Source organism: Scyliorhinus canicula, chromosome 17 (genome assembly GCF_902713615.1).
Source record: "Scyliorhinus canicula chromosome 17, sScyCan1.1, whole genome shotgun sequence".
Classification (NCBI taxonomy): Eukaryota; Metazoa; Chordata; class Chondrichthyes; order Carcharhiniformes; family Scyliorhinidae; genus Scyliorhinus; species Scyliorhinus canicula.
Genome location: NC_052162.1, coordinates 94,678,622 through 94,702,415, shown reverse-complemented (window position 1 = coordinate 94,702,415; position 23,794 = coordinate 94,678,622). Strand labels below are relative to the sequence as shown.

Genomic DNA, 23,794 nt, shown 5'->3' with positions numbered 1-23,794 from the left:
GTTTAATGATGAAATATTAACATTGACACCTGGAGAAAACCTGCCATAGAATCCTCAACAGCCACCATCATTGGCGAATCCATAGTCATGTTTGAGAAGGTAATCTTGAGCCTTCTCCTTTAACCATTGTTGTCCTGTGCCAGTGATGGTTTCCAACAACAGTTAGGTTGGAAGTTTCAGCATTGAAACCTGGTGATGACAAAAGAATGGTGACATATGTTTAAGTCAGAGTAGTATGTGTATTCTGTTCCAATGTGTTTGATGTCCTTTGTTCCTCTGGTTGCTGAAAAAGATGCCTTGACTAATTCCTACAGGGCATCCTGTGCATAGTACACACTTTAGCCACTGTGCACCAGTCGTGCAGGGCGTATATATTTAAGCTAACATTAATTTTGAAATGGTGAACAGCTAAAAATTGTGGAAGTTCAAAGAGATTGGGGTGGAGGGGGGTGGAGTGGTAGATGGTCCAGATGCATAAATGATTAAAATTTCAGGAGAAGTTACACAAAGGGATCAAAAAAGCGAGTGGAATAAGGTCCTATGAAGAGAGTGAGAATGCAAGGGGTAGATGTTATTCCATAGCTGTACAAAACTTTGGTTATACCTGGACCTCAAGTGTTGTGATCTGTTCTGGGCACCACACCTTAGGAAGGATATAGTGGTCTTGGAGGGAGTAAAGCATAGGTTCCTCAGAATGATATCTAGGTTTCAATGGTTCAATTACAAACAGAAGTTAGAGAAGCTAGGGTTGTTTTCAATGTATTCTCAAACTTTTTTTTGTTGTGTGCAGCAAATGTGTGAGCCCTTTAAATAGTTTTGCATGGTTACACCAGCGTAGTAATTTAAAGGGACTGGCTTGGCCTGCAGAGAAATCTTTGAGTTTTGGCAATTGAGGAACATTGGTTATATTCCCTAGAATTTAGATGGTTAAGGAGTGATTTTATCAAAGTTTTTAAGATAGGGTAGTTAGAGAAACAATTTCTATGGCTGGAATGTGATTCTGGGCTAATTTGTCTTTCAGTGTTTTATATTTGCAATTCCCAGCTAGTAGTATAAATAGTTAATGAAGGAATCTACTCTCTATTCAAGTCGAGTATGTTGATTTGAACTTCATAATTTTTCTGATTATCTTCCTTCTAAGGCTGAAATCTGCATCAAGCTTTACTAACATCTTTGTAGGTCACCATTTCTACATTTACATCCCTGTCTGATCAATATGTCATCTGCACTACTGCCTATAGCATAGCGAAGCGTACTGATCAGTTTTTTGCTAGTTTTCTTCTGCTCATCCTGAAGCGATTCTGTACCTGGTAAACCTATGCTCGTTCTGCCACTTCTCAGCTTGTTCCAAACATGCCAGCTGTACAAAGCACTCTGGTAAAGGTAAGATTTTCCCCATGGCTTTTCTTCTCTCTAGCCTTTCTTAGTTTTGTTGGTGTTTGCTCCCACACATCCCTTTCATTTTGCTTGCTGCTTTTACTACCGGGGGAAGGCCCTAGCGGCCAGGTCTCGGGCACTGTCTGGCTCTGGGGCTCAGAAGGGAAGGGGGGAGAATAGAAAAGCAATAGTAATAGGAGATTCAATGGTTAGGGGATTAGATAGGAGATTATGTGGTCGCGAGCGAGACTCCCGGAAGGTATGTTGCCTCCCGGGTGCCAGGGATGTCTCGGATCATATTTTCAGGATCCTGAAGGGGGAGGGTGAGCAGCCAGAAGTCGTGGTGCACATTGGTACCAACGGCGTAGGTAGGAAAAGGGGTGTGGAGGTAATAAACAAGTTTAGGGAGTTAGGCTGGAAGTTAAAGGTCAGGACAGACAGAGTTGTCATCTCTGGTTTGTTGCCGGTGCCACGTGGTAGCGAGGCTAGGAATAGGGAGAGAGTGCAGTTGAACATGTGGCTGCAGGAATGGTGTAGGAGGGAGGGCTTCAGGTATTTGGATAACTGGAGCGCATTCTGGGGAAGGTGGGACCTGTACAAGTAGGACGGGTTGCATCTGAACCAGAGGAGCAGCAATATCCTGGGAGGGAGGTTTTCTAGTACTCTTCGGGAGGGTTTAAACTAATTTGGCAGGGGAATGGGAACCGGATTTGTAGTCCATCAACTAAGGAAGCCGATATTCAGGACGCCAAAGCGTGTAGTGACGCAGTGGGAAAGGTAACACTGACAAAGGAGAGTACTTGCAGGCAAGGAGATGGGTTAAAGTGTGTATACTTCAACGCAAGAAGCATCAGGAATAAGATGGGTGAACTTAAGGCATGGATTGGTACTTGGGACTACGATGTGGTGGCCATCACAGAAACTTGGACAGAAGAGGGGCAGAAATGGTTGCTGGAGGTCCCTGGTTATAGATGTTTCAACAAGATTAGGGAGGATGGTAAAAGAGGGGGGGGGGGGTGGCATTGTTAATTAGAGATAGTATAACAGCTGCAGAAAGGCAGTTCGAGGAGGATCTGCCTACTGAGGTAGTATGGGTTGAAGTCAGAAATAGGAAAGGAGCAGTCACCTTGTTGGGAGTTTTCTATTGGCCCCCCAATAGCAGCAGAGATGTGGAGGAACAGATTGGGAAACAGATTTTGGAAAGGTGCAAAAGACACAGGGTAATAGTCATGGGTGACTTCAACTTCCCAAACATTGAGTGGAAACTCTTTAGATCAAATAGTTTGGATGGAGTGGCGTTTGTGCAGTGTCCAGGAAGCTTTTCTAACACAGTATGTAGATTGTCCGACCAGAGGGGAGGCCATATTGGATTTGGTACTTGGTAATGAACCAGGGCAAGTGATAGATTTGTCAGTGGGGGAGCATTTTGGAGGTAGTGACCACAATTCTGTAACTTTCACTTTAGTCATGGAGAGGGATAGGTGCGTGCAACAGGGCAAGGTTTACAATTGGGGGAAGGGTAAATACAATGCTGTCAGACAAGAATTGAAGTGCATAGGTTGGGAACATAGGCTGTCAGGGAAGGACACAAGTGAAATGTGGAACTTGTTCAAAGAACAGGTACTGCGTGTCTTTGATATGTATGTCCCTGTCAGGCAGGGAAGAGATGGTCGAGTGAGGGAACCATGGTTGACAAGAGAGGTTGAATGTCTTGTTAAGAGGAAGAAGGAGACTTATGTAAGGCTGAGGAAACAAGGTTCAGACAGGGCACTGGAGGGATACAAGATAGCCAGGAGGGAACTGAAGAAAGGGGTTGGGAGAGCTAAGAGAGGGCATGAAAAATCTTTGGCGGATAGGATCAAGGAAAACCCCAAGGCCTTTTACACACGTGAGAAATATGAGAATGACTAGAGCGAGGATAGGTCCGATCAAGGACAGTAGCGGGAGATTGTGTATGGAGTCTGAAGAGATAGGAGAGGTCTTGAACAAGTACGTTTCTTCAGTATTTACAAACGAGAGGGGCCATATTATTGGAGAGGATAGTATGAAACAGACTGGTAAGCTCGAGGAGATACTTGTTAGGAAGATGTATTGGGCGTTTTGAAAAACTTGAGGATAGACAAGGCCCCTGGGCCTGACGGGATATATCCAAAGATTCTAAGGGAAGCAAGAAATGAAATTGCAGAGCCGTTGGCAATGATCTTTTCGTCCTCGCTGTCAACAGGGGTGGTACCAGGGGATTGCAGAGTGGCGAATGTCGTGCCCCTGTTCAAAAAAGGGAATAGTGATAACCCTGGGAATTACAAGCCAGTTAGTCTTACTTCGGTGGTGGGCAAAGTAATGGAAAGGGTACTGAGGGATAGGATTTCTGAGCATCTGGAAAGACACTGCTTGATTAGGGATAATCAGCACGGATTTGTGAGGGGTAGGTCTTGCCTTACAAATCTTATTGACTTCTTTGAGGAGGTGACCAAGCATGTGGATGAAGGTAAAGCAGTGGATGTTGTGTACATGGATTTTAGTAAGGCATTTGATAAGGTTCCCCATGGTAGGCTTATGCAGAAAGTAAGGAGGCATGGGATAGTGGGAAATTTGACCAGTTGGATAACGAACTGGCCAACCGATAGAAGTCAGAGAGTGGTGGTGGATGGCAAATATTCAGCCTGGAGCCCAGTTACAATGGCGTACCGCAGGGATCAGTTCTGGGTCCTCTGCTGTTTGTGATTTTCATTAATGACTTGGGTGAGAGAGTTGAAGGGTGGGTCAGTAAATTTGCAGATGATACGAAGATTGGTGGAGTTGTGGATAGTGAGGAGGGCTGTTGTCGGTTGCAAAGAGACATAGATAGGATGCAGAGCTGGGCTGAGAAGTGGCAGATGGAGTTTAACCCTGACAAGTGTGAGGTTGTCCATTTTGGAAGGACAAATATGAATGGTAGGGTTAATCGTAGGGTTCCTGGCAATGTAGAGGAGCAGAGAAATCTTGGGGTCTATATTCATAGATCTTTGAAAGTTGCCACTCAAGTGGATCGAGCTGTGAAGAAGACCACAGCAATTCCTGGAGACCTTCAAGGATCAATCCTGGGACCTCTTCTATTTCTCATCTACACTATGGCCCCTGGCAACATCATCCAAAAACACATCAGGTTCCACATGTATTTTGACAACGCCCAGCTCCACCCAACATATTTGACATCCAGTCCTGAAGGTGCAACAATTTCATTTAAATATTGGCAATGCTGAAGCTATTTTCTGCCACAAACTACATTCAACAATCATCAAACACAGCCCGCTCTTTAAACACTGTCGAAACTAAACAGGTCAGAACTGTACCATCCTACTTAACATAACAAACTTTCAATCAGATGAACACCAGCACCAATACTGCACACGCTAATTTCTGTGAAATTGTTCCTTTCCAGCCTTACTTCAGCTCATTTGCTGAAACTCTCATGCAGGCCTGTTAGCCCTAGCTTTGACTACTCTGCTGCTCTCCTGGGTGGCCTCCCAACTTCACCCTCTAACCTTTTGCCTGGTTCCGAGCTCACCAGCTCCATTTACCGGTCACCCATGCTCACTGGCCAACAATGGATCTTGGTCAAGCAATGCCTCGATTTTTTTCATCCTTTTCAAATCCCTGCCTTGCCTCGCTCCTCCCTGTCTCCAACCTCCTCCAGTCCTAAAGCCCACTGCATTTGCAGGACTCCTTACATTCTGATTTCCTCGAGCAATCCAACTTTTAATTGTCCCACCATTAGCGGCTTACTTCCAACTGCCTGGGGCCTAACCTGTTGAATTCCCTTCTTGAAGCCGCTCTCACTCCCATCAAGATTTATCTTAAAACGTACCACCCCTTTGACCAGACTTTTGATATCTCATGTAGCCAAGTCTTAATATCTCATGTGTCAAATTTCCTTTCATGATGGTCCTGTAACATGCCTTTAGAATGTATTACATTAAGCACACCATAAACTGCAAGCTGTTGTTGTGGTGGGACCGCTGATTTCCACTATGCTAGTATCAGTCGTATTGCCTATCGAACCCAACAAATATCCTAGTGTCCAACAGGAAATGAGTGCGAGTGAGAGCACACAGAAAAGGGAGGCTGAGCACGTGCAAAGAAGGACGAGAGAGGTAAAAAGCCTCGGGCAGTGTGCAGATGAGGGCATGGAGCAAGGACAGGGCCTGTATCAGCTTGATGGTCAAATAGATAATTGACATCACTTTGGACACACGGATGAATAATGGCCATCTGTATAAAGCAGAAGGGCAGCATGGAACAAAGAGTCCTCAGGAAAAAGAAATACAGCAATCACTATTTTGCCAGGCATCTCAGTAGAGTTGCTAGATATCTCTTCGCTTGAGCAGCTCTCCTTTACCATTTTGCCAAGGGGTCTGTGCCAATGCTTTCCCAGCAAGTGGATCTCAGGAACCTGAAATATCCCAATACACAGCAAATCTTTCACCGCCATATTCTGCAGAGGCATTGGCACAATTAAATACACTTGACCCAGGATTTTCAGGAGGAAGGCAATTATACCTCCACTCTGTTCCTCATCAGACAGGTATGGCCATTAAAAGAGTTAAAGAATCCAGAATATTTTTGGAGCAACCTTTATTTATACATTTTGCTTATTTCAGACGTTTAAAACCGTCAATAACATTTTCTAGCACCGCAGATCCAGAAATGTTATTTCATTGGTATTGAATAGTCTTATTTACACAGGCTCTCCTATTTGAGAGCCCTGTGCTGCAATAGTACACATTTTCGCTATTTACCACAAAAAGTCTAATGCAATACTTTTTTTATACACACTGTTTGAACATCAAATGGTCTTAATACAACCCAATATAGTAAAAGGTCATCCGTTCTGCCCAGTTCTAGTAAAGTAACATTTGGCGAAAACAAAAAGGAAATTTGACACCTGTAAAGTGGTACATTGAGTAAGAAAAAGGGAAAGCACAAGAATTGAACAGACAAAACGAAGGAAAGCATGTGGCTGGATTATCAGTGTCCTTGCACTCTTAAAAGAATGCACTTTGAGTTTTACAACAGCTCGTTAACACCAACCCCGCCGCCCCCCCACCCCCCAAACACTCCCAGTTTCCATGGCTGCAGCAAACAGAATTAAAGTTGTATTTCCCAGTGATTAGTTTGACTTGGCACCAGTTTTTTTTTAAAAATGCAACACTTAATTTTAGTGACTGAATGTATATGGTACTTTTCTGTTAAACCAGTTCAGCCACAACATAGCAGAACTTTATTATACAGCATTCCCTATTAGTATAATTAAGATTGCCATCAATATGTTTAGCACAATTCTACCAGAACCTTTTTTAAAATCAGCTCCCTTACAAGGCACACTATGATCTATGGAATAAATTTGCATTCTTTGAAGCAGAAAATCTAATAATTGATTCCCAGGCTGGAACTTGCACACAAACAATTTCAATACATAAACAATACTATACTGTACTTGGACACAGAGGAACTTAATGGACTAGTCTTCTGCCCTTTAAGACCCACACATAAGGATATTTACAATAATTTCTGTAGCCATCTAAATAAACACACGGTTTGCCAACAAAGCTGTTCTCTAACATCCAAATCAATTTCCATGTTAAATACTGAGGGTCATAATAAAGTTGTTGGCCATTGCAACGCTTTGATTTCTGCTTCAATCCATTGGTAATTAAAAGCCCAGTTGTTTGTAGCAGATCATAATGTGCCACATCAGAATTCAGTTTCGATACAATGCCAGAAAGCAATTAGTTCTTCTTTTTACTGATGAAAACTTTGATCGCTCCAGTGAAATCGGCCGACAGGAGTACTTCGGTTATATCTGCTTTCAATGCACCTGAAATGAAAGAGAGGTTAGTGACAGATCTCAGTCTTTACCATATGCACATCTCAACAGAATGCAACAGCTGCTGCTCCTCCACCAAAGATCACTGCACTACAGAGAAAAATAAAGTTATTTGAAACACAATTGAGCTCTCCTTACAGCTTCCCTGCCACCTTTCACACCACTCCACTTTTCTCAAGGGCAGTACTTCCCAAGGCCTTTGAACTGTTGTCTCTATCAAGATTGGTTATGTTGCCTTCTGTGGAGTTGGTCTCACTAGTGTTACTTCCCCTGTTCTGCAAACATACAGACACTCCCATTCAAAGAATTGGGACAAAACACACTCAACTCTGCCCAAATACCAACAAAAACACATCTATTCAGGACACCCAGCTCTGAATGAAAAGGACTGGGGTCTCTAAATAGAAACCAAGCTCCTATAAACTCCTAAATTAACCTGAATTGTTGATTACTCAATTGTTCCTATTTTCTCCATTTTGGGTAATGTGACAATATCACTACTAAACTCTCCAAGCTAAGACAAGAATGCACCATCACTATTTACCAGTCTGTAACAATCCATGCAAATATTGATAACATACCAGAAGGTATATGATCTGTATCAATACCGACACCATCATCCTCTGCTTTCTCGGACTGTGGGACATCAGATAGCATCAAGCTTGGATTTGGCGCAAAAATCGCTGAAGTGACAACTGCATTATGTGCTACACAAGAGAAAAAGAGATGATTAACTATAGAAATAATGTTGGTATTTTCAGGCGTTCACAGATTTGTTAAGACATATTACCCATATGAAAAAGGTTTCATATTCAGCAATGTTCAAAACATAGTTGAGCCAAATATAGCAGCTTAATCTCAGATGAAGTCGGAGAAAGGAACAGTTATTGTACTGCAATGTTTTCAAATGGCACTGTTCCTGGAGAAGCACGTTGAGCTCAGAGAATAAGGTGTGACTAAGTACAATGAGTAATACAGAGTTACCAGCACAGAGAAATAAAGGTGCAACTGAGTACAGTTACAGATCTCAGCAGAGAGAGGGGCAGTCCGATGGGGATAGAGAGGAGAATGGGATTGATTATATTGCTCTAGAGAGAGCTGGCATGGATGGACCCATTGTTCTCTTTCAGTGCTGTAATAACTCTATGGCACTAAATAAGTGATTTAACAGTGAGCAGAGGTGCCAAAGGTGTGGCTGAATACAAGTTTCATTCTACAGTGCAGCAATTTCATCACTCCTCAAACCATTTCTAACTTCCTGAAATGAGAATCAGTCCCACTGAATGAAAGGACGCTACATTATTTATAATATGCATGAAGTTAATGAGAGGGGAATGAAACCCTCGAGTAATAATACCTGGATTGAGAGCCAATAGGCCACTAGTAAGCAAGGCAGAATTTCCATTTTTCTTCCCCCGTGTACATGACAGAGAGTGGCAGATGGAGTTTAACCCTGACAAGTGTGAGGTGGTCCATTTTGGAAGGACAAATATGAATGCGGAATACAGGGTTAATGGTAGGGTTCTTGGCAATGTGGAGGAGCAGAGAGATCTTGGGGGTCTATGTTCATAGATCTTTGAAAGTTGCCACTCAAGTGGATAGAGCTGTGAAGCAGGCCTATGGTGTGCTAGCGTTCATTAGCAGAGGGATTGAATTTAAGAGCTGTGAGGTGATGATGCAGCTGTACAAAACCTTGGTCAGGCCACATTTGGAGTACTGTGTGCAGTTCTGGTCACCTCATTTTAGGAAGGATGTGGAAGCTTTGGAAAAGGTGCAAAGGAGATTTACTAGGATGTTGCCTGGAATGGAGAGTAGGTCATACGAGGAAAGGTTGAGGGTGCTAGGCCTTTTCTCATTAGAACGGAGAAGGATGAGGGGCGACTTGATAGAGGTTTATAAGGTGATTAGGGGAATAGATAGAGTAGACAGTCAGAGACTTTTTCCCCGGGTGGAACATACCATTACAAGGGGGCATAAATTTAAGGTAAATGGTGGAAGCTATAGGGGGGATGTCAGAGGTAGGTTCTTTACCCAGAGAGTAGTGGGGGCATGGAATGCACTGCCTGTGGAAGTAGTTGAGTCGGAAAAGTTAGGGACCTTCAAGCGGCTATTGGATAGGTCCATGGATTAGGGTAGAATAATGGAGTGTAGGTTAACTTCTTAAGGGCAGCACGGTAGCATTGTGGATAGCACAATTGCTTCACAGCTCCAGGGTCCCAAGTTCGATTTAGACTTGGGTCGCTGTCTGTGTGGAGTCTGCACATCCTCCCCGTGACTGCGTGGGTTTCCTCCGGGTACTCCGGTTTCCTCCCACAGTCCAAAGATGTGCAGGTTGGGTGGATTGGCCATGAAAAACTGTCCAAAATTCTATGATTAACATAAACAAAAGTTCGGCGCAACATCGTGGGCCGAAGGGCCTGTTCTGAGCTGTATTTCTCTATCTATCATGACCTGGCCAATATACCTGGCAGGGTATGTGAAGGTCAAAACATTAACTGAGGTGGCAGAATCTATACCCTTACAAATGTGCACCCAGAATCAGGCCACTTGGTTAACAAGCCAAGCTTTTGACTCATTCCATTTGATCCCACATAATTAACCAAAATCTACTCAAGACACTCAAAAGAATGAAGGAAAGGGACAGGATTTCCAAGAACATTTTCAACAGAACGAGACAGTTCCACAGCCACTGAACTCAGGTCCATCAGCTGTGGTTGCCTGGTCAAAGGTAAATTTTCACATGACTGCCCTTCATTGATCTGTCCATCTGCAGAAATTGTGTGGATTCAGTAGGAAAGCCCAGTTACATTATAAAAAAATGTTTCAAAGGAAGGTAAATTGGAGAGAGGGTCAGAGGTCTAAAACCTGTCAAAATATCTTCAGAAATGCATATTGCTAAAGCTCTGGACATGATCCACCCACACCCAGTGCTTTGACGGAACAAAACTAAACCTGGTGAATGATCAGTATCCGCCACCTTGACTTATTTTTATTTGGAGGGTTAGGATATGAAAGGTATACGGATCCTCTTCCAGGAGGAGGGAGCATATTTACATACAAACTCCACTCATTGTTTGAAATGAAAGGTTTTAAACCAAAAGTTACAGATCCGAGATGATAACCACAATTCTTTGTGATCACTTGGCTTTGAGCTAATTGAAGGAGGTTTCAATAAACTGGCTCGCAGGGAAATTTTCAACGGTTTCTTTTTTCAAAAATGCATTTAGGGGATGTGGGCATCACTAGCTGGGCCAGCATTTATTGCATATCCAAAAACTGCCCTTGAACTGAGTGTTCGGCCATGAGTCAACCACATTGCTGTGGGTCTGGAGTCACATACTGGCCAGACCAGGCAAGGACAGCAGATTTCCTTCCCTAAAGGACATTTGTGAACCAGATGCAGTTTTACGACAATGGTTTTATGGTCATCATTAGACTTTTAATTCCAGATTTCTACTGAATTCAAATTTCACCATCTGCCATGGTGGGATTCGAACCCTGGTCTCCAGAGCACTACCCTGCGTCCCTGGATGACTAATCCATTAACAATACCACTATGCCACCACATCCCCAAATTTAAAGTACCTGCTTGATTGAAGTGATCTTAAAAAGCATCAACATTCTTTGAAAGAGAATGATAGACTGACGCTTAAAAGGCTTAACTGGAAAAATTGAAAACAATTTTGTAAGATGCATCTTTAGGAGATCACAGTTTTAGCAGATTACAAGTTACCTTTAATCCCTTCCCAAAAGTCATTACGATCTCTTCGCACCGAAGTAAACTTGCTGACATCATGGTAAGTGCTCCAAATGTAAAAGTATCTATCTTCAGATCCACTGATTATATAAGTGAAATCATGGCTAAAAAACAAAAATTAAAAGGACATAAAAATGCATAGTTACAGGTGCGAATGGAAGAACAATTTAAAACAATTAAAAACTCCGGTAAGAATGATTTCTGGTCAAAAGCAACGTCCATCTATCTCACTTTAATCAACGCAGTACAGACAATGGCTGTTCAAGGAATATTTCTAATCTGAGGCTGAGCTTCATTTGCTGCTGGGCTACACAAAAACAAAGTATCCCACTGCCATGTGGGCTGATCCCAATTTTCTTGCACTACTGGCTCACTTGTCATACAGGTGAGAAAATGAATGAGAATTAAAAGCACCAGAGGGAAGAGCTTACCCACAAGGGAATCTCTCCCTTTGCCATAACATTTCAGTGTTGCAAAGTCCCTGCCAAGTGTAAGTCAGCATCACTTAGTAAAAACCTTTAAATAAATAAATAAATAAATAAAGTTTATTGTCACAAGTAGGCTTACTGCAATGAAGTTACTGTGAAAAGCCCCCAGGCGCCACATTCCAGCGCCTGTTCGGGATTCTCAGCTGGTACAGGAATTGAACCCGTGCTGCTGGCCTTGATCTGCATCACAAACCAGCTGTCTAGCCCACTGAGCTAAACCAGCTCCTACACTGTATGAAATAAAAAGATGCCATAGAAATCCTTAAATAGGACAGATTGGCCACTCTATTCAGACCTACAACAGAGGTTAGTTTAATTTGCTAAAGTCTGGTAAGAAGATGATGGCTAGAGATCCAGAGAACGGATCTCTGACAAATTCTTGGGCATTGTTTGAAAGCTGTACCATAAACGCAATCTTGTAGGAAAGCTGGAATTGTGATATTGCCCTGTTCACCAGATAATAGGGGAGCACAAAAGCCTTCACTGGCCAAAGCACCAATTGGTAGGTCAAGTCTAGGGCAAACATTTCATCAAGATTACTGGCTAGGTACAAGTACAGCTATCCTTGTGTGAGCCATGGTTAAATTGCCAAATACTCATCAGAATATTAGAAACAGGAGCAGTGGTGGGCCATTTGGCCCCACAAGCCTGCTCTGCAGGGGCAGGTTTAGCACAGGGCTAAAGAGCTGGCTTTTAAAGCAGACCCAGGCAGGCCAGCAGCACGATTCAATTCCCGTACCAGCCTCCCCGAACAGTCGCCGGAATGTGGCGACTAGGGGCTTTTCACAGTAACTTCATTTGTAGCCTAATTGTGACAATAAGCCATTTTAATTTCATTGCCATTTGAGAAGATCATGGTTGATCTGATTGTAGCCGTAACTCCATTTTTCTGTCCTTACAGTCTTAAATGGGAGGCCGCTTAGTTTGAAACTGTGTCCCCAACTCCAGATTCCCACACACCCTCTCGGGTTTGAACTTGTTAAACCCCCTCAGACTCTTGCATGTTTCAACAAGATCATTTGAAGCAGATTTAACAATCTTCATTTTCCACGAGACTATTTTGCCACTTCCTAACTTTCTCTCCTATCGATGCATTATTCTCCAACCAATAGACTAGATTGCCAATACTTTGTTGGAACAAACATCAGAAATCCAATTCAGGACTTGACCAGAAATTAACCAAATGTTTACACTTAAGCTACTGTCTTTAATATGGAAAGACATCCAAAGCACTTCACGAAGGCAAAGGAAACTATGTCAAGACAAAGGTGGCATGAATGGCGACTACAATCTTTGTCACAAAAGGTGGGTCATAAAAAAGGGGTTTCAAGGAGAGTTAATGAAATGGTTTCAGCAGAAGATTTTCATAAAGTGCGAAATAGACAATTGAAAGCACAGAAATGCACAAGAGACTATAATGTCAGAGGAGTGAAGAGACCACGTTTGGTGGATGTCGTTGGATTTCAGGTGGTATTGTAGATGTGGAGTAGAGCCAGACGATGAAGGAATTTGAGAGCATCAAGAATTTAAAATCTGAGATTCTAAGAGACTGGGAGCTCCACTGATCAAAAAAGGCAGCTGTGACAGTCAAGGTTCTGGTGTAGGTTATGGATTTTGAACAAGTTAGTACTCTTGGAAACTGAAGAGGAGAGGTCGGTAAGCAGATTGCTGCAGCAATTGAGATCAGAAGCATCAAATACATTCAGCAAAGTTTCAGTAGCAAATGAGATAGGCGTCAGTGGAAGCAAACAGAGTCAAAGAATTGGAAGTAGTTGATAGAACCAGGCACTCGAGTGCAGCACTGAGGGAGAGCTGGGCTGCTGACGGTATCGTCCTTCAGGTGTGATGTTAGTGCCGTTGCTTGTTCCAGTGGTTCAATTCCACATTAAAAATCCAACAGGAAGGGCAATGAGTTCTGTTAATACCCTGTTTAATCTTCCTCCTCAGTCAACATAACCAAAAACAGTAAACTGATGTTGTTGCTGTTTGCAACATATGCTTTGCAAAAAACAGCTGTCATTTTCCTATGTCACAATCATAACAATCTACAATAATGCCAAATTAGTGAAGCCATAAGACTTTGCTGAAATCACGATATAAATGCAAGTCCTTTTCCAACTGCTGGATCAGATCAGAGAGCGCACAGCTGACTATTAGAAACTGGCTGGTTCACCGCCTATAGTTTTCCAAAACGACCACTGCCTTGAACTTTCAATGCAGATTTTAGCTTCTTCTGAAACGGAGATTCATTTAACAACAAGAAAATTACAACTTTCCTGAACTTCACTTGCTCCTTGAATTGGCCAAAATCCTCAATTTAGTTGAGTGTCCTGGGTGTTCGTTGCTTGCATGTACATGCTTCACCCCTGAATGAAACTTGCTTAAAAACCATGGCTGCCAGCCCCCCTGTGGCGTAGTATTTCATTGAACTCACCTTATCAATGTGTGGCGAGATGCAATTGGAGAAATCATTCACTCTGGGAAAGGTGTATAAATCCTCAGAGGCAACAGTCACATATTTTTATCTGCTGGCTCTCATTTTTGGTCGAAACTAAGTTTGCCCAAAGCCAGCAAGAATCAGACCCTAAATCTACACAAAATTCCCACAGAATCCAGGTTTCGTTTCAATGTACAATATTAGCAAACGCTATTAAAAGAAAACTGAATAGGTACATAAGAATTTGTAAAAATTTAACCATGAGAAAGCAGCAATTGTCTGTGCAAAAATCAGACTGTTTTGTCCAAAGATGGAAGCAGAAAGTAGCTCTGAGGTTAAACCAAGGGGAAATGCACACTTACCTAAAGCTTGCTTTGATTTGGCTACTGCTGTTAACATAGCCTTTATATTTCATAGAAATGGACAAATCTCTAAGGTCGTACAGGCGAATTCTTGAATCATTGGAGGTCACAAGGATCTAAATTCAAGAGTTCAAAATGTGAAGACGTACACCGTCACTGAAACACAAATCATTGCACCCTGCTCCCCCACAGACGTACCCACCTTATTTTCACCAGGCAATGGCTCAATGCCCGTGATTTTTCTCCCAACTCTGTTTCTCCCCCTGGTGGAGCGGACATGTATCTGTGTATGGTACTTCAAATGCTGAGGTGGGAATGGTTCAACAAATAGCCAGAGTTACATCGCTTATATCCTTGAAACAATTTTGTACAATAAATTGATTGTGAATGTATTTGGCAAGTACACCATTTCAAAATCCATATAGCACACAAACCATAGCAAAGTCAAGTTTTCCTGAAGACCCACATTGCAGTAATATTGCAAAATGTAGAGAGAACCCACATCAAGTACTGAAACTAAATCCAACTCGTCTACCAAACTATGATTACCTCTGTGTCATAGAAGATGCACCTGCCATCATAGGTGCCAATTACTGCATATTTTCCATTTTGGCAAAAGTTTGCTGCTGTTATTAGTTTTGTTTGTCCATCAATTTCGTTCCACAATGCTACCTTCTTGTCAGGAATGTTCCACAAACGGAGTTTCCCATCAAGCGATCCACTTAAAAAATATCTATCGTCCTGGAGAGAAAAGAAGATGGAACAATCTCGTTGGCACCTGCAAGACTCTATTTTACTCTGAGTTAAAGTTCTGCTCCTGATTAGCAACAGAAACGAGTTGAGCAAGTCAGAGAAAACTAGTCACTGTAACCATACTGGCCTGCTCACTGCATTATTTCAGCAAATACAAATGAACAATCTCCAGATGAGTTATAGCTCTGATTTGTGTAACATTGTATGTGTAGGGAGACTCTTCCAGGAAGGAGAACTAATTGTCTGGATTTAACATATTTGTACTTTGTGTACACTTGTGGGATCAATAATAATAATCTTTATTGCTGCAGGCTTACATTAACACTGCAATGAAGTTAATGTGAAAATCCTCTAGTCGCCACACTCCAGTGCCTGTTAGGGTACACCGAGGGAGAATTCAGAATATTAAATTCACCTAACAAGCAAGAAGGAGAATTCAGAATATTAAATTCACCTAACAAGCACACCTTTGGACTGTGGGAGGAAACCGGAGCACCTCCCGGAGGAGACCCACGCAGGCACGGGGAGAACCTGCAGACTACGCACAGACAGTGACCCAAGCTGGGAATCGAACCTAGGACCCTGCCGCTGTAAAGCAACAAGCTGCATAACAAGGCTGAAGTACATAATATAATCAAGCCCCTGTGCAGTACAGGGTGTGTTGACCTACAGGAGGATGTCAACTTCTGGGCGGCATGGTGGCACAATGATTAGCACTGCTGCCTCACAGCTCCAGCGACCCAGATTCAATTCCAGCCTCGGGTAACTGTCTTGTGTGAAGTTTGCACGTTCTCCGTGTCTGCGTGGATTTCCTCCGGGTGCGCTGGTACCTTCCCACAATGGAAAGATGTGCAGGTTAGGTAGATAGGCCATGCTAAATTTCCCTTTTGTGTCCAATGGTAAGGTGGGGTTACTGGGTTATGGGAATAGGGTGGAGGCATGGGCTTAAGTAGGATGCTCTTTCTAAGGGCCGGTGCAGACTTGATGGTCCGATTAGCCTCCTTCTGCACTGTAAGTTCTATGAAATCTATGAAACTTCAGAGCTAGTCTGTCAGTCCCGACGTTTCCACCTGAAGAGAAGCAGGGAGTTCTCAACCTCTGTCCTCATACCCATGCCCTGCCGGCATTAGAACTCTCTATAATAGACTAACTGGACATTCTTCTAGCTTCTAGATGTTTGAGACGTCATAAGGTGTCATAATGACTCATGGTCTTTCTTAGAAAAAAAAGTATTTAAAGTTAGACAATAATTGCAGGTGCCCAAATCTGATAGTATGCCTGCTAAATGGTGTGGTATATACAAAAAATGTTCTATGCGAACTGTGTACTGAATTAGCAGAGGCCACCTGGCCTGGTTGGCCTTGTGTTTTGAAGAAGAACGTGAAACTTGCAGTGCAGGTGTACTTTCATGAAACATGACTCAAATGCCTTGCAAAATTAGTTTAAAAATAAAACAGTGACAAAATTACTTCCCTCCTGTCTCAGTACAAGCTGACATATCCTGTTAAATATCAGTCTTTGGCACAGCCGTTAGCAGTAATACAGATGAACTTTGGTCAACAGATACAAGGTTAAGCCAATACAAAGCTAGGCATGAATGTTAGTAGTGAGGAAGAACAGAGGCTGCAAAGAGACAGAGGCAGGTTAAGCGAGGGCCAGCAAAGCAGCAGATGGAGTGAAACTATTAATTTTGATGATTAGAACATAAGAACTAGCAGTAGGAGGAGGCCATCTGGCCCCTCGAGCCTGCTCCGCCATTCAATGAGACTGTGGCTGATCTTTTGTGGACTCAGCTCCATTTTCCGGCCCAAACTTAGAAAAGCAGAATTTATTTTGCAAGATGTTAATCCTTTCAAATTGCGATGCTCAGAAGGACATGGATGTATTCATTCAACAATCATACATTTGGGGTTTAAGAATAAGGAAATCTTGTTACAATTCTATAGAGCTTTTGTGAGATGACACCTGGATCAATGTGCATAGTTTTGGTCTCCTTACATATAAAGGATATATCTGACTTGGAGGCGATACAGCAAGCTTCACTTGATTCCCGAGGTGAGAAGGTAATCCAATGATGAAATGCTAGGTAACTTCGGCTTCTACGCTCTGGAGTTTTGAAGAATACGAGGTAATCTAATTGAAACATGAAAGATTTTGGAGGGGCTTGATAGGGTGGATACAAGCGGTTGCTCCCCCTGGTGGGGGTGTCAAGAACATGGGGGCACAGTCTCAGGATAAGGGGTCGATCATTTCAAACCGAGATGAAGAGAAATGTTTTCCCTTTTAGGATTGTGAATGTTAGAAGGCTGTATTGCTTAACCATTGAGTATACTCAATGCTGAGATTAGTAATTAATTGGGTGACACGGTAGCACAGTGGGCAGCACTATTGCTTCACAGCTCCAGGGTCCCAGGTTCGCTTCCCAGCTTGGGTCACTGTCTGTGCGGAGTCTGCACGTCTCTCCCCGTGTCTGAGTGGGTTTCCTCCGGGTGCTCCGGTTTCCTCCCACAAGTCCCGAAAGACTGCCAGGTGAATTGGATATTCTAAACTCTCCCGCTGTGTACCTGAACAGGTGCCGGAATGTGGCAACGAGGGGCTTTTCACAGTAACTTCATTGCAGTGTTAATGTAAGCCTACTTGTGGCAACAAAGATTATTATAGATTTTTGATCTAGGAGAAATCAAGGGACATGGCAAATGGGTAGGAAAGTGGAGTTGAAGCAGAAGATTAGTCATCATATTGAGTAGCGGTGTACACTCTGGGGGCTGAATGGACTACCATTGCTCCTATTCTTGTTATGTTAAGTGCCAACATTTTCAACTGTTACTTGGTCCTCTGTTCTTGTTTTTAGCCTTTCCATAATAAAAGCAAATAGTTAGCATTTGTTACTTACTCTTGGGTGAAACGCTATAGCAGTGACAAAATCAATATGCTGAAAGCAGCACAGGCATTCCCTCCTCGATATATGCCACAAGCGAACAGTTTTGTCCATCGATGACGACAGCAAAAAGTAGTTCTGTGGAGTTCAAAGCATGAAGATGTTGAGAACAGTTCCATGTCGGCAGTAAAATGGGAGGGATTAAACAGCTGCTAAACATGAGGGATACAAGTATACAACAGAAACTCTTCAATGGGTCACCTGTCACCTCCAGCAGTAAATGCACACTTATTTTATCAAACTAGGAATCAGCATTTCAAAAAGCATCAGCAAACATGGTTGAGTGTCAAGGTAAGGGGAGAGGAAAGTAACTGAAATGCACAATAAGGAGTCACAGCTGGTCTTTACATATCAAAAGGCATTACACAATTTTGTTATGGTCTGTCTTACGCTTTAAGATATTTCAATTCTTCACAGAACTTAGCATTGTCCATCATGCAAAGGGTGAGAATGTGAAGCAAGGGTTAATAGCTAGAACAATCCAGAATTAATGGCACACATTAGTGGAAAGTTACTAATAAGGGAGTCATTATTGAATTTGTGAGCCGACTCATGACTGTAAGCCAAATAGCCTTGAGAAACAAGGAAGATGGCTGGATGACGGAATATGAAATGTGGGAGCCATTGACACAGTGGCTAAGCACCTGTTGTTTTGCTAAAATTGCTATATACTTATGTGCCAAAAGATAACCTCAATGTCTGTAAAATCATGTATTGAAAATATGGCAATAACAAGTTAATCATGTATTAGATCTTTGGTAAAAACAAGCTATATTTTGTAATGGGGGCAAGCTCAAGTGAATGTAAGGGACAGCCCCTTAAAAAAACATATAAAGACTGGATGTTTTGAGCAAAACTTTGGCACACTTAGAGGTGTTTCTTTGGAATACCTAGAGGGCTGCCCCGATCGCAATAAAGAATATTCTAAAGTACGAACGTGCTCGAGACCGTTTCTTCCGGACTGAGAGACAAGTGAATTAGAGACACATTCACAAGGGTTCCAAGGAAATCCTTATTAAATGTGAATTTGCTAGTTCCTCATTGTAGTTATTTTCTCTGTCCATATTTAACAAATAGACATGGTTTACTTGACAAGTCAGGGTTTTGTTTTGAGCCCATCAGAAAGGTCAGCAATATTCTTAAACCCAACTAACTCCCTTCTGACTTTTAACAAATGCAAGTTTGTCATCCACTTTGTCAACAAGGTAGAGACAATACGTTCAGCAGTTTTCCCCTTTCCCACTAAGCCAAACATTCCCGCTACCCTCACTCTGGAAACACACACCTCTAAAATCTCACCTTGCACTTGTGCCTTGCCAACCACCACCACATCTCTTACCTTCCTTTCTATTCCTTTGAATATCTTGTCACACCCAAAATCTGTATCCATCTACCCCAACTTCCAATTATGTTACCACCCCTCTGCAATCCTTAACAAAAAAGAAACTATATCTCCGACTGTGAACAATTCTAGCCACTCCATCTCCAAGTGGCCCTTGACATGCTCAACCAACCCATCTTTCTCCAACTGCTTTTCATCTTTATCCAGAAAACTAGGATTTCCTTTGCTTGGTTCTAATCTTATCTAATCAACCAAAGCCACAGTATCTCCCAACTATGCCCCGAACTCACTCTCGAGTCTCTCAAATCAACTTTTTGCTCATCTGCATGCTCTCCCATACTGCTTTCTTCTGCAGACACTGCATCAGCTTCATCGAGTAAGCTGATGATACCATGTTACCAGCTCTCTCTACTGCTTCCATGTTGTCAGACTTCTGATCAGACATCTAGGAAGAGTTACGAACGTGGGAAACTGCTATCTTAAGCCCCTCACCAAAACTGTTCAGCTTTGTCACGAATCTCATCTCCTGCCATCCCACTGACTCAGACTGTTTGCAACTTGTGGAGCTGAGTGTCCAGCCTTTTCCACCACAAAGATCAGCTAATTCAAACTCCATATCATTGTTTACCTCCGTCCCTTTTTAACCTAGTTGTTGCTGAAGTTGTCATCCATGTCTTTATTGCCTCCAGATTCACTATTCCAATTTCCCTCAGTAATTTTACAGAGAATTTACAGTGCAGAAGGAGGCCATTCGGCCCATCGAGTCTGCACCGGCTCTTGGAAAGAGCACCCTACCCAAGGTTAACACCTCCCCCTATCCCCAGTAACCACACCCAACACTAAGGGCAATTTTGGACACTAAGGGCAATTTAGCATGGCCAATCCACCTAACCTGCACATCTTTGGACTGTGGGAGGAAACCGGAGCACCCGGAGGAAACCCACGCACACACGGGGAGGATGTGCAGACTCCGCACAGACAGTGACCGAAGCCGGAATCGAACCTGGGACCCTGGGGCTGTGAAGCGATTGTGCTATCCACAATGCTACCGTGCTGAACCAAATGTTTGATAGCCGCATGCTATCGTACATCTAGTCCTTGCTGACCTAGACTGGTTCCCTGTCCTCTCCAAGGTCTCTTATTTAAAATTCTCATCCATCCATGTGTTTAATCCCTTCATGATCACACTTCTCTTGGCACTTTTCCTAGTCCTACATGGGTCTTTGCTTCTCCTACTCCAGCATTTGCCCATCTAATTCCCCTCCCTTTGCCTCACTATTAGCAGCTATACCTTCACCATATATGCCCTCAAATTCCTTCCCCAAAACAGCCATCTCTCTTTCCCCTCCTTGAAGGCCCTCCATCTTCAACCAATGTCACCCCTCTATTCTTTCGATTTTCCATGTCCAATTTTTCTTCATGCCTCTCTGGGCAGCACGGTAGCATTGTGGATAGCATAATTGCTTCACAGCTCCAGGGTCCCAGGTTCGATTCCGGCTTGGGTCACTGTCTGTGCAGAGTCTGCACATCCTCCAAGTGTGTGCGTGGGTTTCCTCCCACAGTCCAAAGATGTACAGGTTAGGTGGATTGGCCATGATAAATTGCCATTAGTATCTAAAATTGCCCTTAGTGTTGGGTGGGGTTACTGGGTTATGGGGATAGGTTGGAGGTCAACACGACCTCGGGTAGGGTGCTCTTTCCAAGAGCCAGTGCAGACTCTGCACTGTAAATTCTAAGTGCTTTGGGGCATTGTTTTCTATGGTTTTTTTATAAAGGTCTTTTATTGGGTTTTTGAACAAAGTATATTTACCATCATGTACACAGAATAAGATATATATATATATATATAAAATATATCTAAAAGAGAAGGGCACACACAAACGTACCAAAAAAAGGTACCGTATATACTCGCGTATCATGCGACTTTTGAAGACCTAAATTGTAACCTAAATTTGGGGGGTCGCATGATACGCGAGATACAAAATTCGCGGGTGTTTTACTTGCTGTTTTTTATGATGGTAAGATGTTCAGCCACTTGACGTTTCCATTCATAAAAACATGAATGGAAACGTCAAGTGGCTGAACATCTTCCCATCAGAAAGCTGTGGTCAAAATCTGAAGAGTAGTATTCCTGATCATATGGGTAGTTTATTCAATACATGGCCTTCTTTTTCCGATACAGAATTCGCGGGTGTTTTACTTGCCGTTTTTATGAATGGAAACGTCAAGTGGCAGAACGACGCTAGTAAAGCCAGCTGAATCCACTCTGCAGAATCACAACAGAATCCACTCTGCAGAATCCACAGACAATGATACCATTTGGAAGTTTTAGTTTGGGCATTAATTTCCAAAAAAGTGACTCGCATGATACATGAGATATAGCATAAAATCATGTTTTGGGGACGAAAATTTAGGGGTCGCATGATACGCGAGATCGCATGATACGCGAGTATATACGGTAATAATAAAAAATAAATAAAAATAAAATAAAGTAGCTGGTAAGGTATTATGCACCATCTCAACAGCAGTGACTCTGTACAATTGGCAATATTATTTACAACACACAAATAGCCATCTGTTTGTGGGGGGAGACTGGAGAGGCAGATATACATTCGGGTGCCGGAGAAACAATTACAGATGGCAATACTCGAATGGGTCTGGTGTTGGTGTTGTCACTTGCTTCTCCCGGACGGGTTTCCCTGCCGTTGTCGTCTCGCACTCACTTCCGCTTCAGCCGTTCGTCCCATCTTTCGTCTGGATTCTCCTTGCTCTCTGTACCTTTCCCGTGCCCTCCTTTCGGCTATTATTTCCCTGCCCTTCCCCCACGCCCCTGTTTCTCCTCTATTATTCCCCGTCTCTTCACTCTTCCCCTCCCCCCTCCTGTGGTTCACCTTTCTTTCCTCTTAGGCTTAGCTGTCTCCCCCCCCCCCCGGTCTATCTCTCCCTCTCATGCCTTGGCTACTTTCCCCTGATTCTTGGCTACCTGGCTATTCTTCTGTTTGTTCGGTGGCCACAAACAGGTCCCGGAACAATTGGGTGAATGGCTCTCATGTTCTGTGGAAGCCATCGTCTGACCCTCGGATGACGAATTTGATTTTCTCCATTTGGAGAGATTGAGAGGTTGGACAGCCAGTCTGCAGCTTTGGGTGGTGCTGCTGACCGCCAGCCAAACAGGATTCTACGGCGGGCGATCAGGGAGGCAAAGGCAAGGGCGTCCGTCCTCTTCCCCAGGAATAGATCTGGCTGGTCTGATAACCCAAAGACCGTCACTTTTGGGCATGGCTCCACCCTCATCCCCACCACTTTGGACATTGCCTCAAAGAATGCTGTCCAGTACCCCGCAAGTCTGCGGCAAGACCAGAACATGTGGGCGTGGTTGGCCGGGCCTCCTTGGCACCCTTCACATCTATCCTCCACCTCCAGGAAGAAGCTACTCTTACGGGTTCTTGTTAAGTGGGTTCTATGTACCACTTTTAGTTGCATCAGGCTGAGCCTTGCGCATGTGGAGGTGGAGTTGACCCTATGCAGTGCTTCGCTCCAGAGTCCCCACCCTATTTCAATCCCCAAGTCCTTCTCCCATTTCTGTCTTGTTCCGTCCAGTACGATGTCAGCCCTTTCTACCAGTCAGTCATACATGTCGCTACAGTTTCCTTTATCTAGTATGCTTGCGTCCAGTAACTCTTCCAGTAACGTCTGTCGTGGCGGTTGTGGGTACGTCCTTGTCTCCTTTCGTAGGAAGTTTTTGTGTTGCAGGTACCTTAGCTTGTTCCCCCTGGCTAGCTGGAATTTCTCTGACAGTTCGTCCAATGTTGCAATCCTGCCATCCATGTATAGGCCCCCGACTGTCAGTGTCCCTCAGTCCTGTCCCCACTTTTATGAAGGTGGTGTCAGTCAGCGCTGGTGTGAACCTATGGTTGTTGCAGATGGGAGCTTTGTCCGACATTTTGGACAGGCCAAATTGCTGCCGAAGTTGGTTCCAGGACTGGAGGATGGCTGTCACCATCGGGCTGCTGGAGTGTTTTTTGGGTGGGGATGGGAGTGCCGCCCGTGGCAAGGGCACAGAGGGAGGTTCCCATGCAGGGGGCCTCTTCCACGTGCACCCACTCGGCTTCTGGCTCCTTGATCCATCCCCTTATTCACTCGGCCACCGCCCAGTGATAGAATTGTAGGTTTGGGAGGCTAGCCCCCTGTGGATTTTGTTTTCCGTAGGACCTTCTTTGGGATCCTAGCATTCTTCCCCCTCCCACATGAACGCCTTGATTAGTTTGTCTAATGCTTTGAAAAAGGCATTGGGGGTGTAGATCGAAATGGATCTAAGCAGGAAGAGGTACCTGGGCAGTACGTTCATTTTGATCATCTGGATTCTCCCCGCAAGGGAGTGGGAGAGTGTATTCCATCTTTGCAGGTCCTTTTTTACTTCCTCCATCAGACTGGTGAGGTTCCATTTGTGGATCCCTTTCCAGTCATGGGCTAT

The 23,794-nt window shown here is 43.5% G+C and overlaps 1 protein-coding gene across 2 annotated transcripts in view; it reads right to left on the bottom strand.

The window, feature by feature from the left end:
• Positions 1–5,974: 5,974 nt before the first annotated feature.
• The window catches only part of wdr44 (WD repeat domain 44), a 93,967-nt gene continuing 76,147 nt past the window's right edge, over positions 5,975–23,794 (bottom strand). For both annotated transcript variants that reach the window (XM_038774570.1, XM_038774569.1), the window contains exons 14-20: positions 17,934–18,056; positions 14,837–15,028; positions 14,490–14,591; positions 14,288–14,403; positions 10,977–11,104; positions 7,825–7,950; positions 5,975–7,234 (exon numbers count right to left, since the gene is read on the bottom strand). In XM_038774570.1, coding sequence (XP_038630498.1) covers positions 7,146–7,234; positions 7,825–7,950; positions 10,977–11,104; positions 14,288–14,403; positions 14,490–14,591; positions 14,837–15,028; positions 17,934–18,056 — 876 coding nt within the window. In that variant the 3' untranslated portion in view covers positions 5,975–7,145. The remainder of the gene's footprint in view (positions 7,235–7,824; positions 7,951–10,976; positions 11,105–14,287; positions 14,404–14,489; positions 14,592–14,836; positions 15,029–17,933; positions 18,057–23,794) is intronic.